General features: G+C 40.4%; 1 protein-coding gene across 1 annotated transcript in view; it reads right to left on the bottom strand.

Moving 5' to 3' along the window:
• Positions 1-11,567, bottom strand: part of GREM2 (gremlin 2, DAN family BMP antagonist) — a 102,772-nt gene extending 91,205 nt beyond the window's left edge. Inside the window, exon 1 of the mRNA XM_047076438.1 lies at positions 11,512-11,567. Within this exon, the coding sequence (XP_046932394.1) occupies positions 11,512-11,567 (56 nt within the window). The remainder of the gene's footprint in view (positions 1-11,511) is intronic.
• Between the last annotated feature and the right edge of the window lie 2,935 nt (positions 11,568-14,502).

A 14,502-nucleotide genomic window follows, 5' to 3' on the forward strand; every position in this document is an offset into this window, starting at 1 on the left:
TTTCTTTTTTTTTAATTTTGTTTAATGTTTATTTATTTTTGACAGAGACAGAGAGAAAGAGCATGAGTGGGGAGGGGCAGAGAGAGAGGGAGACACAGAATCCGAAGCAGGCTCCGGGCTCCAAGCTGTCAGCACAGAGCCCGACGCGGGGCTCAAACTCCCGGATCGCAAGATCATGACCTGAGCCGAAGTCGGATGCTCAACTGACTGAGCCACCCAGGTGCCCCAATAGTGATTTCTTAACAGTGCCAGCCCCACCCTGGCACACAGGAGGTTCTTAGTACTTGTCAATGAATATATGTGATTGCCTTCAGTGTCACATGTGATTTTCCAGGACTGTGTTTTCCTGAAGGGCTTACACTCCCCGAGGGGCCAGACCACTCTTCTTCCATGCCCTTGTTTGCCTGTAATGGCCTGCCTTCTGCCTGTTGTCCCAGAATATTTATTAACAGCATCCACTTAACCTCTGAAAAATGTCTGGTTTGGACAATAAATTTTATGGTCACCTAGTTTTGAGAGGCATCTCATCAGCTCTACTCCCAGAAACTAAGTTCCTTGATGTACAGAACACATACTACATTTGACATTGTGGGGAACAGTCAATCAGTTGCTTTCTGGAGCTAAAGTCCTTCCTACAGAGGAAATATTCAATAAATAGTTGATAAAAATGAATGGATGAAAATTGAGTCATTATTTTCCTTTTTTGGGGGGAAATAAAATAGGGTGAAATACAGGATATGAGTCTAGGAAGATAGGAATATTGGACTGAGAAACTCTTTCTGCCATTTAGAATTAGAAGTGGCATCACCCTACATGGGTAGAACATGAGAGCATTTAATAATAAATCCATAATGAGATATAAGGGCAAGACCAAAGAAAAACCCAAGTTAAGGGTAGATATGCTTATATATATGTTTGGCCTCAGATCTACTTATGAATAATATTTTCAGGGAATACTACTATGAAATTTAAAGAAAAAAACTTAGTTCAGAGTTTTCTGGGTGTTTGCTTGTTTGTTTTTTGATTCTAGGCAGTGTGATTCACTGGCCTAGCCCTCAGGAAAATGGTGCAGTACTTGCTTCCTCATTAATCCTCTGGTTCCTTTTCCTAACTTATTTTTCTCTCTCAGCACTAGGCCCCCATCCCCTCCCTGTGTACCCTGTTTCCTGTGTCTCTCTCCCCCTGTGCACCTGTATACTGGCCTTGGCAATCCAGAGTTCTTTGGTCAATCTTCAAATACCCCAGCAGTGTTTTTCTTTCCAAGTCACTTTCCAAATTATGGAATGGAAGGTGTTATTTCCTATTAAGGGAATTTCAGGCACCAGAAAACCCACTGGGAGGAAAGGCAATCTGAGGATGAGGATAGCATCCTGGAACACGTCTGGAGGCAGCATATTGAGTGGATGGAAAGCATGGGCTTTGGAGTTCGGCCGAGTTGGGTCTGAATTCTGGCTCCTTGCTACTGGAAGTGTGGCTTTGGGTCTTCATTTGTGTGAAAGGAATAACAATAAGACTTGACTCTAAGGTTGCTTTGAAAATTAAATGGGATTGTCTTTGTAAAACACCTAATAATACGTGTGTAGGTTGTAATCTTGCTGAAGGTTATGAGTTAGAGCTTTGGAAGTAGATAGACAGAGGGCTTACCTTTTGCTTAAGGGGAAATAACTTGACACCCATGCTTCTGAAGCACAGAGATAGTGGTGCTTTTCTCAGGATTGTTATTAAGGCTTAAGTGCATGTAGAAAAGACTGACTCCAGTCCTTGAAACATAGTAAGTCCTAAATGAGGTGTGGCTATTATAATAACAGTTATAATTAGATTGCTCTACTATGGACGGGCCCAATGAGTGATAGAGATTATTTTTCTTGTCATTGTTATTATCAAATCTTTGGCATTTCTGAGTTCGCTTGAGAGATGGGTATCTTCCTTATTTCAACATAAGGTAGAACCCTGAATCTAATCAATCATTTTATATAATAACATTTCTTATGTAGGGGCAACTTAGTCAGTGTTTGAAATCCATTATGTTTTTCCAGGGAGAAGCTAAGGAAATGCAAAAGTACATACAGATCACTTGTTATTTTCTGTCCCCCATCGCCACTTACCACAGTCATTTGCATGCACCCACCCGATATGACAAGGTGACTGGACCTATTTTTAATGCCATCTTGGGCTGCGGAGAGCGGTTTAGAGCACTCCAGGTAAGCCGCTGTTATGAAACAGGATTCCAGGTCAGCTGCCTCTAGTCACGTAGATGTACCCAAACTTATGCTCTGACAGAAAAACAAACATTTGGTTATCTCCTTGTGCGTACTTGGGGGAGAGGGGGAAAAAAAAGAAAAAAAAAAGAAAAGGATCTGACCTTTTGATATTCACTTTCTCCATCCTGCGTTCTGGCCAGTGGACAAGTAAATAAAGGCTGGAAACTACAAGCCTACCGTGCCATTCTTCGTCATGAACTAAAATCTAGCCAACGCCAGATATGAAACCAGAAACAAGGAGCATTACTACTCTACTGAGGCACATTGCCTTCCTCGGATCATGTTTTTCCAAAGAGCTACACCTGAATGTGACTTGCTGGGATTCCAATAATCCTTTTTTATGATCGTGGTTATGATCCTTTCGGAAAAAGCCAGTAATGAGACCCCTGTCTCTGGTGTGCAGCAAAACCCAGAAGCCAGAGCATTCCGAGAGCAGAGTGCCGAGGGAGCCTCCTGAGCCACGGGCAGGCAGACCAGCAGGACATTTTAGATGCCACGGACTGTCTGCATCTACTCTTAGTTCAAAGAACTAGGAAAAAGTTGCACAGCACATCTATTGTACTCTCACAAAAACAGAACAACAACAAAAACGAAACTGCTAAGCAGATGATGCGTGGGAGTTGTAAACTGCTTAGCATACCAGGCACACGCTCTCCACCAGTACGATGTGTGCTTCCTAGTCTCTACAAAGCAAAACTAGTGATTCGCATTTGCCCCTTTCGCCCCGTTCCCACTTCACTTAGCTCAGAGGTAGCCCTCCCTATTGAATGCTGCTGTTATCTGGTTGGCGTGTGTCTCCCCTGCTGGACCGGGTGCTGTAGGAGGCCCGGAGCACAGCTTAGTCCTTTTTTACATTCCTAGTGCCTGGCACACTGTAAACACTCAATAATGTGTGTTGATCGTATGTGTGTAAATCAGAACCCTGACGAAACAGGGCAGAAGTTCTAAACTGATGGCCAATTTGCTAATATTACCTGTGACTTTTTCTACATTTAAACAGTTATAGATCCTTACTTTCAACTCCACATGCTCCAAGTTACTCGTTTTTTCACGCACCCTAAAAACATTTTCAATGCACCTACCCTTCAGGCCAGCTACTGAAGGGGTTTACACAGATGGAAAAAATCTTTTCCCGTCCTTTAATGAGATTATTGAGTCTGTGTCATGAGCCACAGTCTATATATTCAGAAGCCTCCCTAATAAATATTTTTGGGTTTATTTGATAGTCTTGGCTGTCATTTGAAACAGAAAATCAGTTCAACACCACAGCAGTTACTATTGACTAAACAGCTCCAAACCTCAATTGGCCAATGTTTTAATCATATGGAGACAATCTGAATTTTACTGCCATTGAGAAACAACAGGAATATCTAATGCAGGAATTAGGAATGCATATCAATTTTCACAGTGCAGTGTGGCAATTATGAGAGTACACTTTCTTGTTGTCATTAAAAGGGCTTTCTGGTAGCCAAACTATTGTTCTGGTGTGTGGTGAGTCTAAAGACTCCAATGGCCTCTCTGCCTTTGATCTTTTGAGTTTCTAAAGTTGTGGGATTTTGCATGCTACACTGATAATCTGGGAAAATGTACAATCGCTATAAAAGGAAATTTTCCTATTAGTCCAAGAATAATCGTTTATAGCAAAACCACCTGACAGAAACATGTGGGTGCATATCACCCTGGTGAAGACCAAAGATATTTTTACAACTGAGGATTATTTTCTTCCCTTTGTACAAATCCATATGGTGCCTATTCAGACATCAGTCATCAGCAATACTGTCTAATTCAACCCCAAGAATAGAGTTCACAATTTTTGCTCCAAATATGGATAAAAAGAAATTTTATGAAGAGTTAGCTGTTTCATCTTCCACAGCCCAATTACTTGAGGTCAATGGCATGTAAACTCAACTGGAGTAGGGAAGCAAACATGAATGAAGTAGCCAAGGAGTATGGCTTTCCTGCCTTGAACAGACCCTGCTTCATCTATGCCCTGCTTCCTGCTGCTTTCTCTCCTGGAGTAAAACATCTTCCTGACTTTGCAAAGGATAATGCTTCTCCCACACTGGACAGTCCATCTGTTGCCAACTCTCATGGTAATCTGGGGGCACCACAGTAAGGACTGCTGAGCCTCATTCATTCATTCAATAGAGAGTAAAGGAGGGAGGTGCCCACTATTTACTGGGGGATCTGTCCCAGGTGGACGTCTGGTTGTGCATGTCTGGTTCCAGAAATAAAAGGAAAGAGGAAGGAAAAAAAGCACTGTGCCAACATGACTTGGCTAAGGAAGAGCAGAATGTTTTCCTCCTGAGAGTGACCTTCCTCTGACAAACAAGAGGGAGAAGGTTCTGGATGGACTCTGACACCAACTCTTTTCTTTTCCCAAATCCTGTCCAGAGGCTGCATTTGTTGGTTAAAGTAATTCTAAGTATGACCAAGTGAACCAGTCTAACTAGGGCATTTGAACCAGAGAAGACACTAGTTGTTGGGGATGAGGAAAAACCTGACTACATACATCATAAGAAAGATGCATCCTTGATCCAAACAGAAGGAAAGGAAAGTCATTGCCATTATTTCAGTAAGCCAAAATGTACTATGACACTTGGAGACCTGCGAAGAAGAATTTAAGGCTACTTTACTCCTCCTCCTACTTTATTCCATTTTCTATCTGTTCATCACTTGCATTGAAGACACTGTTGGACTTCTAAAAATGACTGGGACTATTTCAATGGACCTCAGCCTTGGAGAGTTCAAGCTCTGGGATTATTCAGTATTACAGAGAGCAGGAGAAAAGTTCATCCAAATTAAACAACAACAAACTCCACTGCATTTATACAAAATCCTTCCACTGTCCCCAAAGCAAAGTGATTTCTCCCCCACTTTGGCACATATCCTGAAGGCTGCACCTTGGACCTTTGTGAAATCTCCTACAGCACTTCATGTACTGTTGATTTAGGCTTAGCGTAGTGGTGGAGGTCCACTGGGGAACGTGGTGTAGTAGAAAGAGGAATAGACAGGGAGATAGGGAACATGGATTCTACTACCAGTTCTACAAAAAGCTAGTTAACTGTCTTTTAAAAAATTTTTTTTTGAAAAAGGTTTATTTATTTTTGAGAGAAAGAGAGAGACAGAGTGCAAGAGACAGAGGGGCAGAGAGAGAGGGAGACACAGAATCCAAAGCAGACTCTGAGTTGTCAGCACAGAGCCCAATGTGGGGCTCGAACCCACAAACTGTGAGATCATGACCTGAGCTGAAGTCAGACGCTGAACCCATTGAGCCACCCGGCGGGGGGGGGGGGGCCCAGTGAGCAGTCTTAAAAATCACATGACTTTCTGGGCTATCAGTTCCTTATCTGTAAAATGAGAAGATTAAATGAATTGTTTCTTTGTATCTCTAAAACCGTAAGTTAGAAGACTAATACATAACACAGGTCATAGGGTGGAGAAAACAGAAAGGTAATAATGAAAAACGGCACACGGTATGATTTGCCCAGGCCTAAAGCATCAAAAATTCTTCAATGGAAGTGACATCTCAATCCTCCAACACCCTTGGCACCTTATCTGCCCACATCCTTACCAATTATATCCAGTTTTCATCTTGTGTTTTTATTATTGAAATATATGTTCTGTCTTCCCCATTAGCTATAAGTTCCTTGAAAATATAGTCCATCTCTGATATTCTGCCATTTCTAGCTCTGGACCCATAAATAATCATCCAAAGAATCAATGGTTTGGATTTAATGTTTAATTCTTTAATTAACTTTAATTCTTCTACAAGTTATTACATTTGAAAGATAAAATTAAGACTCAAACATTGATCTCAGTTTATAAAATTGGATTTGAACGCTCAATTCTAAAGTACTCACAGAAATGAGTTGTTCTTTGATTAAACATTCACAGGTACTCATTCTGAGAACCTTTGCTTTTTTGCCCCAATGCACTAATACCAGAAGCCTGCTAAATACATACATACATACATACATACATACATACATACATAAAAACAAGAGTTACATTTTCGTGCCTGGGTTGAACATATTATCTTAAATAATTCTTAGAACAACACTATAGAATTTTAAATGAGGAATATTGCTACTAAGTAGCTACTAAGTCATAGTGCCACTCAGACAGGAATGGAGCCTGGTTTATCTGATTCCAAAGTTCATGCTTACCAGTGCATGCTCCCTCTGTGTTTGATTATCCACCCAACACAACCTACCTAGACTGTTGTCTCTGTGAGTCTTTAGTAGGAACCCTACATCAATGTGAGGCAATACAGCTAAAATTATTGAAGAAAAAGGCAGTATGTAAGAGCTTTGTTGTAGTGAAAAGGCAGTGAATTTTATTTGGAGTTCTTAATTTAACGCTTACTTAGCCCCCTGATGGCTTCACAATGTTAGGAAGTTTACTGAAGCTTAATAAGCTTCAGTTCTTTGTCAGTAAGATGTGGACAATAGCACTTATCTCAATACGTTTTTATAAAAAATTCAATGAGATATTGTATGTTGAAATACCTGAAATGCATAGTATGTGCTCGATAAGTCCTTCTTTGTCCCCCTCCCGAATCTGCCTTTCAGCATAGGCACTGCCTTCCCAAACAAAGTCTGTAACAATAAAAAATGCTTTACCTCCCTAGAAGTTACCGGAAGCCACCAAGGCTCCAGCCATCCTGAAAGCCATTTGCTATCAACACTTCCATTGAGTTGAATGGAAGTTGCTCATCCTGCCATATACAGGATTCTTTTTTGGGCCTTATTTGAGTACTTCGTGGTCCAGAACTATGTTCTCCATGAGCCAATCTCACAATGATACTTATATTGAGTAAAATCACAAGTATCTTTTCTCATATGTTCCTCCTTAATTTATTTTTTAAAAATGCGGCCACTGGTTCTGCAACAACAGTGACCTCTACAGGGGCATTCATCGATTCATTTGCCAAACATTAAGTATCTTGGACTAGAGATGTAAAGATGAAAATACATGGCCCCTTAGATATCTCACAGGACAGCAGGGGAGAAAAGAAATGAAAAGACAGAATGCAGCACAGAGCTATCTCTGACTGACTGGGAAAGCCATGCAGAGAGTCTCTGACTCTTTAGGGCACTCGCCAGACCCGATCAGCAACTGTGGCCTTCAGCCATCCAATTCACTCATCCAACAAGTCCTTCCTGATGTTTGAGACTAGCCTAGAAACACTCGCAAAGATATGTGGCATGAGGCATGACTTTCAGGACTCTTCTCTCCTTATAGAAGCTGGTTGGCTCAAACCCTTGCAAATCCAAATTGAATAAAGCAACGTCTTTGTCTTTTGGTCTTGACCATGTAGCCTCAGTGTTATGTGGAAGCATCAAGGGCCAACTCCGTATCTGATGTATGACTCCCCTCAACTGAACTCAATCCAGTGCCCCCCTGACTGCCACCTGCCAGCAAAGCTTCCTTGGTTCACAGGGTGGCTCATTCCAGTTGAAGCAACTTCAGCTGATAGAAAGTCTGCCAAATTTACCATCCTATAGAGTGAGGTGTCTTACATTTTTGTCCCCCATGGACTTCCTTTGGGTCCGATGAATCTCCTTTTCAGGATAATGTTTCTAAGTTCAGAAATGTATACTCTTAATAGAAGACTGTGTGTGTGTGTAATATAATAAAATATAACAACATATATTAAAAACAAAGTGTGATATAGATTCATGTGGTCTTTTTTATAACCTATTAATAATAAGATCTAGAAATAGGTATAATAATTACCATAATTTTGAAGTAGTGATATGTGTGATATTTTGAGACATCTGTATCAACTGTAATGTGATATGAAAATAGCTCTGGGGGTGCCTGGGTGGCTCAGTCGGTTAAGCGTCCGACTTCAGCTCAGGTCACGATCTCGCGGTCCGCGAGTTCGAGCCCCACGTCGGGCTCTGGGCTGATGGCTCAGAGCCTGGAGCCTGCTTCCGATTCTGTGTCTCCCTCTCTCTCTCTGCCCCTCCCCCATTCATGCTGTGTCTCTCTCTGTCTCAAAAATAAATAAACGTTAAAAAAAAGAAAAGAAAATAGCTCTGATCTCTATTGGTGACAAAGTGATGGTTCTGCTAACACTACTGTGGTTTGTTGCTCACATTCATAACTAAAAGAAATGGGAAATTACAATCACAGGGTAGTGGAAACAAGGATGCAGTTTTTTTCCACCCAAATTCACAGACTCCCCTGAGTTCTCACAGACTACCCCAGAGTAAGAGTAAGTAAGAGTAAGTAAGTAAGTAAGTAAGTAAGAGTAAGTAAGAATTCTTTCACAGAGATTTTTAAAAAACTCTTCCTTGCAACCACAGAGAGCAAATAAGTCCTCTTGAACTCTCCTGCTTCTCCTAAATTAAGCCCTCCAATTCAAAAACTGACATTGTTTCCATATTCTTCAGTAACCTTATCACTTTGTCTGTATGAGATAGTTTGCTAATTCCTAATTAAAGCACTGAGACCAGAAAGTCAGCAAGTATTCCAGTGTGTTACAACTAGCCCACAAAACCCCAAAGGGATGAAGGATAAACTTGCACTGGCACTCTCTCATAATGAAGTTGTCTCTCACAGGAGAAAAATCTGTCAAAATGGTTATTAAGCATTTTAAAGTCAAAGCAATACTTTTTTAAAAAGAGGAGTCATTGACTTTTAATGACAGTTGATTTTCTTACTGAAATGATCATTTTAAACAAATGTGTAACACAAGGCATCAGTAACACAAAGCAAATAATGAAAGTTTTTTCCCAAGATGACTGAATTTGTCATTTTTTTTTGGCCTATGCTACATGTGTGTATTTACAGGTTTTTGAAGACTGCACCTTTCAACAGATAATAAGCAGGAGTCTCTGATCCTAGCCATAAACTAGATATAATTGGATCTCAATAGAGGTACAATTAATTAAGCACCAATTCTGCTCTGGGAAATAAAAAGATGAATAAGAAATGGCTTCTGTCCACAAGGGAACCTAAAATTTATTGAAAGATGTAAACATATGACAAAAACAATTATACAAGGGAGACTAAAACCATCGTTTATTGGAGGGGAAGAAATAGCCAAATAATGTAAAGAAAAGATAATAATCAGTAGACTTATAATATTATTGTCAATCAAATGGTTTTGTTAACAAGGCAAAATGATACCATAGACTTTCAAGGCATCCTGTATTATAATACTATGCAAACACCATTATAATTACTTGGATATTCTTTGTCTTTCCCACTTGTTTGAGCTCTTCACAATTATCCCATATAACCTTAAAGCACCTCCCACATGGTATCCTCTCCACACATAATATAAATAAGTGAATGAAGGTGTAACATACTATGCGAAAGGTGGAGGACAGGGGTTTGAAACCCAGTTCTGCAATTTGCTTGGCTGTGTTAAATTTGAAAGCTCTTAATCTCTCTCTAAACCTTAGTTATCTCACCTGTAAAACGGGGATAATAACAAGAATACTAGGATTTCGGTATAGATTATACAATACCTATAAACTGTTTAACAAACAATCATCCTTCAAGGAATGTCAGCTATCGTCACAGAAGGAAGCATGTAGAACTGATGCTCAGAGCTGAATGAAATATGATGATCCACTTCCACTTTTTCCTTTTAAAGAGTGAACTCAAGAGATTGTAGGTTGTCCCTAAGGCCATACTTCCAGTGTGAAAAACAGGAACAGGTGAAATCCCAGTTCTCCTGAGCTTCCTAGCTTAGTAAGTTTTAATAATAACCAGATAACACTCTTCTAGGTCAAAAGAGTCTTAATACCATTTGGTTCTCTAAAACAAAGTAATGCTATTGTGTGTTTACTCCAAAGTTTACATTCTCTGAATTCATAAAAGTGAGATACCTTAAGTACCTTTCCCATATTATTTGTCAAGTTGAAGTCTTGGATATATATACCTGAAGCATTTCTATTGCTCCAAATATTTAATGAGGAACAATGAGGCAAGCTCTCTGCAGGCTAGAGGAATTGGCCCTGAGACACGAGCACATCCTTAGCAAAAGTGTTAAAATTGACACCTATCTATTTTTTCTCAGATAGTAGGCTTGAGGATTAATATTTTTCATTTGTTTATAGTCTATCAAATGAGACACTCCTATGACTACAGATATAAATCAAGCCACAGTCAATCAAGATTATTTCCTATATGTAATTTTAATCATTTAGTGATGAGTTGGTGATACAGAAAGAAGTTTGCGGATGTTGCTTTTAACCGAATGATTAAATGGCTTATACAGGAATTAAATGCAACAATGTATGTGGAAATATAAAGGGTCATGCTGGTGATAATAACCATATTATTTTATTACTGTTGCTGTTGTTACTGCTATACAAACAAGAAACTCAAGAGCTATTTGTTGAACGAATGCTTGCATACTGGCCACGTTCTTAGCTATCAAATGTTGTGGTTATCATCAACTGCCTTAATCAATAAAACTTGCAGAAGATAAATCCTTGAGGTTGTAGTAAAGATTAAATTACATAATATGCAGGAATGTGCCTGGTATAATCTGGTAAGTGTTAAGCATTCAAGAAATGTTAGCTGAATCTTAACTTGTAAAGTGATTAATAAGGAAAAATTAAAGATAGCTTGAAAATTTGATGAAACTTAGATTCCTAGAAAAAGCAGTTGGCAATGAAATCTCATTACAGAGCTGCTGGATTGAAACGAACTCTAAGTACCATATCACACATTTATCAACTTTCCCCAAATGCCGCTACTGCAATTAGAAAATATAATGCATTACTCAGGGTTTGTGTTGTAATTGCATAAAAGCAGAGCGAAGGTGGCAAGTTTCCCACAGGTGATAAGATTAGCTTCCTCCAGCTTTTAGAATCATGGTCATAGAACCAGGTGGAATGATTTTTAATGCAGACAGTATTTGTACTAGACAAAGTCAATTTGGCTTAGCATTTCACATGAGCCAGTCAAGTGTTCGCCTGCTCAGTGTGTGCTCTTTTTCCGCTCTCTTGCTGTTTAAATAAATTATAGGAGAGGAGAATTTTAGCTTGGAACTGCCACTAATCCATAACATGAAAGTCATGTTTGCGAATATTTGTGCTCTTGGCATCATATCCTTCAAAAACTCTATTTCAGGAGAATTTTTCCATTAAGTCATGTATTTCCTTTGTTTCTAATTCCCTTGCATTCATAATTCAGAAATGTTTTCTTAGCGTAACATACCCTCAAGTATGTCTTTTCCTGAGGGTTCCTGCATCTGCCAGAACACTATGATGTTACTTACCCTGTTTTGCCTCTCAAACAGGTAAGTACCTTCAAAGAGATTTCTCCTTCAGCCATGGGATTCCTTTATTGCAAAGTAATCTAAAAAAAAGAGACGGAAACCAGAGTTTCTCTGACTGAAAGGAGCTTCGAAGCGATACAATAACTGAAAAGCCACGGTGGAGATTCTCAGCCTCTAGGATTTATCTCTTCCTCCCTTGTTGCTAACACCCCACTATTAAAGCATTGTGTTTGGTTCTGTGATGACCCTGGATGAATCCTCCCCTTTCGTCCAAGCTTTCTCAGCATTGGGGCACTGCATAGTTCCAGACGGTACATGGGAGTGCTCCAGAGGCTAATCTGACTGCAAATGCAGAGGACACACAGTGACCTCCCTTTCTTCCCAGACACCAAGAAATCTTTACTTTGTCCTTGAAAAAACCTTTTTCTCTGATTCAAGGACACCATACCTCCTAGCACAGTAGAGTGGCACCAGAGAGAAGCAGCGATCAGAGCCTCCAAGGCCTCATTCGTACACACAAATTGAGCCTTGCTGGGCAGCCCCTGAAGGTCCCAGGGTTCACTTTCCTGAATTAGCCTCAGAATCATCCTTTCTTGACACAGAGGTCATGGCTTCCCTCACCCTCATGTGCCTGTCCCCAGCCCAATGTCCCTTCTGCCTCCTCTTCTCCCAGGAGGAACCTCAGCTTTTCACCGAGAATGTTTTTTTCTGGGCCTCTCAGACTTTGTTTTAAAGCCCCCTCCTGAGCTGCCTCCTAGGGCCTTCATACTTAGTAGCAAGTTGTGTGGCATTTGAACTAAAGAGGGCAAAGAGACAAAAGTACCCTGTAGCTAAAATCACCAACCTAGCTAAATTGAGACGAAATGTGCAGAAATTACCACTGCCAGTTACAGGCTTCCCACTTTAAGAGTGATTATCTCTCCTATGCACATTTATACTTTGCCCCCACGATTTGGCTGATCCGTGAAAGAGACAACAGTGCGAGGCTTATGAGCCTTGAGTTTTTAAAAGGCTGGACCAGGTGTGCTAAGGACGAGGTTTGACCATCTCTGAGATTCTAAGAGGTGGATGCATAATTCTTATTTTTTAGCACATGGTCTTAAACTCTGGCACACTAAGAGACGCTATTCCAGCCCTTCTGTTTTGAAACCAAATGCGCGAGGATTCTAGACACACTGCTGATTGCCAGCACATAAAATGTATTCTTGTGGCCTTGAACCTGCCTTTGACACATGCTTAATGTAAAGGCTAGGTTTATGGCCAAAGCAGCTCATAAGCCTTTCCCCTGGAGAACCAACTCAAGAAACCTTATTCTTTTTTTATCTCTTATTCTCTGCATTCTACTTCCCTCTTCCCCACCCACCTGCGGGCAGAGCAAAGATAAAGACTGAATAGCTTCAAAGAGTGAAGTTAATTCAAAGCAAGAGAATTTGAGTTCTCTCTTAACTATGTTGCTTTCCTTATTTTGCCAGGCGGCACCAAGTCTGGAGGCAAAAGTGGAAACAAACCTTTCTGAATGTGGTATCCCTTGTTAAGTAAGGCCCTAGACCCTGCTTTCCAAAAGAAGGAAGGTGCAGACAATTAGGGAGACAGGTTTAGCTATTTGGAGATTGGAGTCTCCCGCTGGTCAATAGGAGGCAACACTTTTCGGAGTTTGTATGCTGCCCTCTCCTGGCCTGTGTATACAGGAGTGTTAACAGCTCATCAAGTGTATCGATTTTCATCCCATACCTGTGTGCAAGGTACCTGTGTACACATGAGACTGTTTAGAATACTCAGAAAATCTCACTAAATTTTATACTTGAAGCTTATTTGAGGAAATAAACTCATTATTGCTTTGACTCTTGGATTCCAAGAGTCATATTTAAGGATGCCAATCTTTATGCCATCTTCTCTCATAGCCTAGTGCTTTGACCCTCTCCTTATTCGTCCTCTTACTGCCATGTGGGACTCTGCTCTGCAAATCAGTGTTCCACATGAGCTGGGTCCTGTGGATGTGCTGGCCAAAGACACCTTCCCAACTAAAAGTGGTGGCCATGGGAAATATCTGTATTTAGATTAGTGGTTTGAGGACCATACTGCAGCCTGACATGTGAACAAGATTAATTCTATGCATTATTAGTCAGCACGTCCAATTCATATAAAGGAGTACTGTGTCGTAGGAAGAGAAACAGCTAAGTGAACACAGGAATAGATGGCACCGGAGGCCGAATTTATACTTGCATGTTTTCCCCTTCGAAACAATTTGTCTTATTTGTGCTGGTCCTTTGTGTGACTTGTTTTAAGCCCAGTACTTGGCACGTTTGGTTGCAATAATTCATTACTTTCTCCTAAATACTTAAAGGACCCTGATACTGAGAAAATGCTTACAATCTGGCATGATTGCTGTAGCGACCCTGGGGTACAAACATGGCTGGTCTAATCAGTTGTGTGCCTGTGACTGCGCAGCCTCTCAATGTTTGTCCTTGACCTAGGCCGGCCAGGCCTCTCCATATCAATAGGAACTCGGGCGCCCAGACTGGAAGCCTGATTCCATTCCTTTGCTTTAGAAGAAGAGGGCTAAGGAAGAGGTGTTTACTCTAAAGAGATTTAAAGGCATGTACCTTGTTTAAACTTTACCAGACGGGTAACTTGCGGGCATCTAAAGCTCTGGCTGGCTATACTAAAATGCACAGGGAATGAACTTTTGATTACTTCTCTCAGTGAAGAATGATAGCACAAAACAATGAGTAATCACAGCATCGTTTACATTTATCGTCAAAAAGCCATCGTGTCTCTTAGTTCAGACAAAGTGTGTATATACATTCAGTCTCAAATTTACTTTGTCGCCACCAACATGACCAAAGTTGCTTTAGGGTTTGAATGGCAAGAGGGAAATGGGCCTCAATTTATTTCAGATATTATATTTATAGATTGAAAATGTTTATAGTGACACAAGACTACACTTTTAACTGTAAATAGAATTTAGTTGGGTCAATTAATTAGTATTTA

The sequence above is a fragment of the Lynx rufus genome, unplaced genomic scaffold (assembly GCF_022079265.1).
Source record: "Lynx rufus isolate CCGP_SWC_20201006 ecotype Redwood Valley unplaced genomic scaffold, mLynRuf1.p SCAF_15, whole genome shotgun sequence".
Lineage (NCBI taxonomy): Eukaryota > Metazoa > Chordata > Mammalia > Carnivora > Felidae > Lynx > Lynx rufus.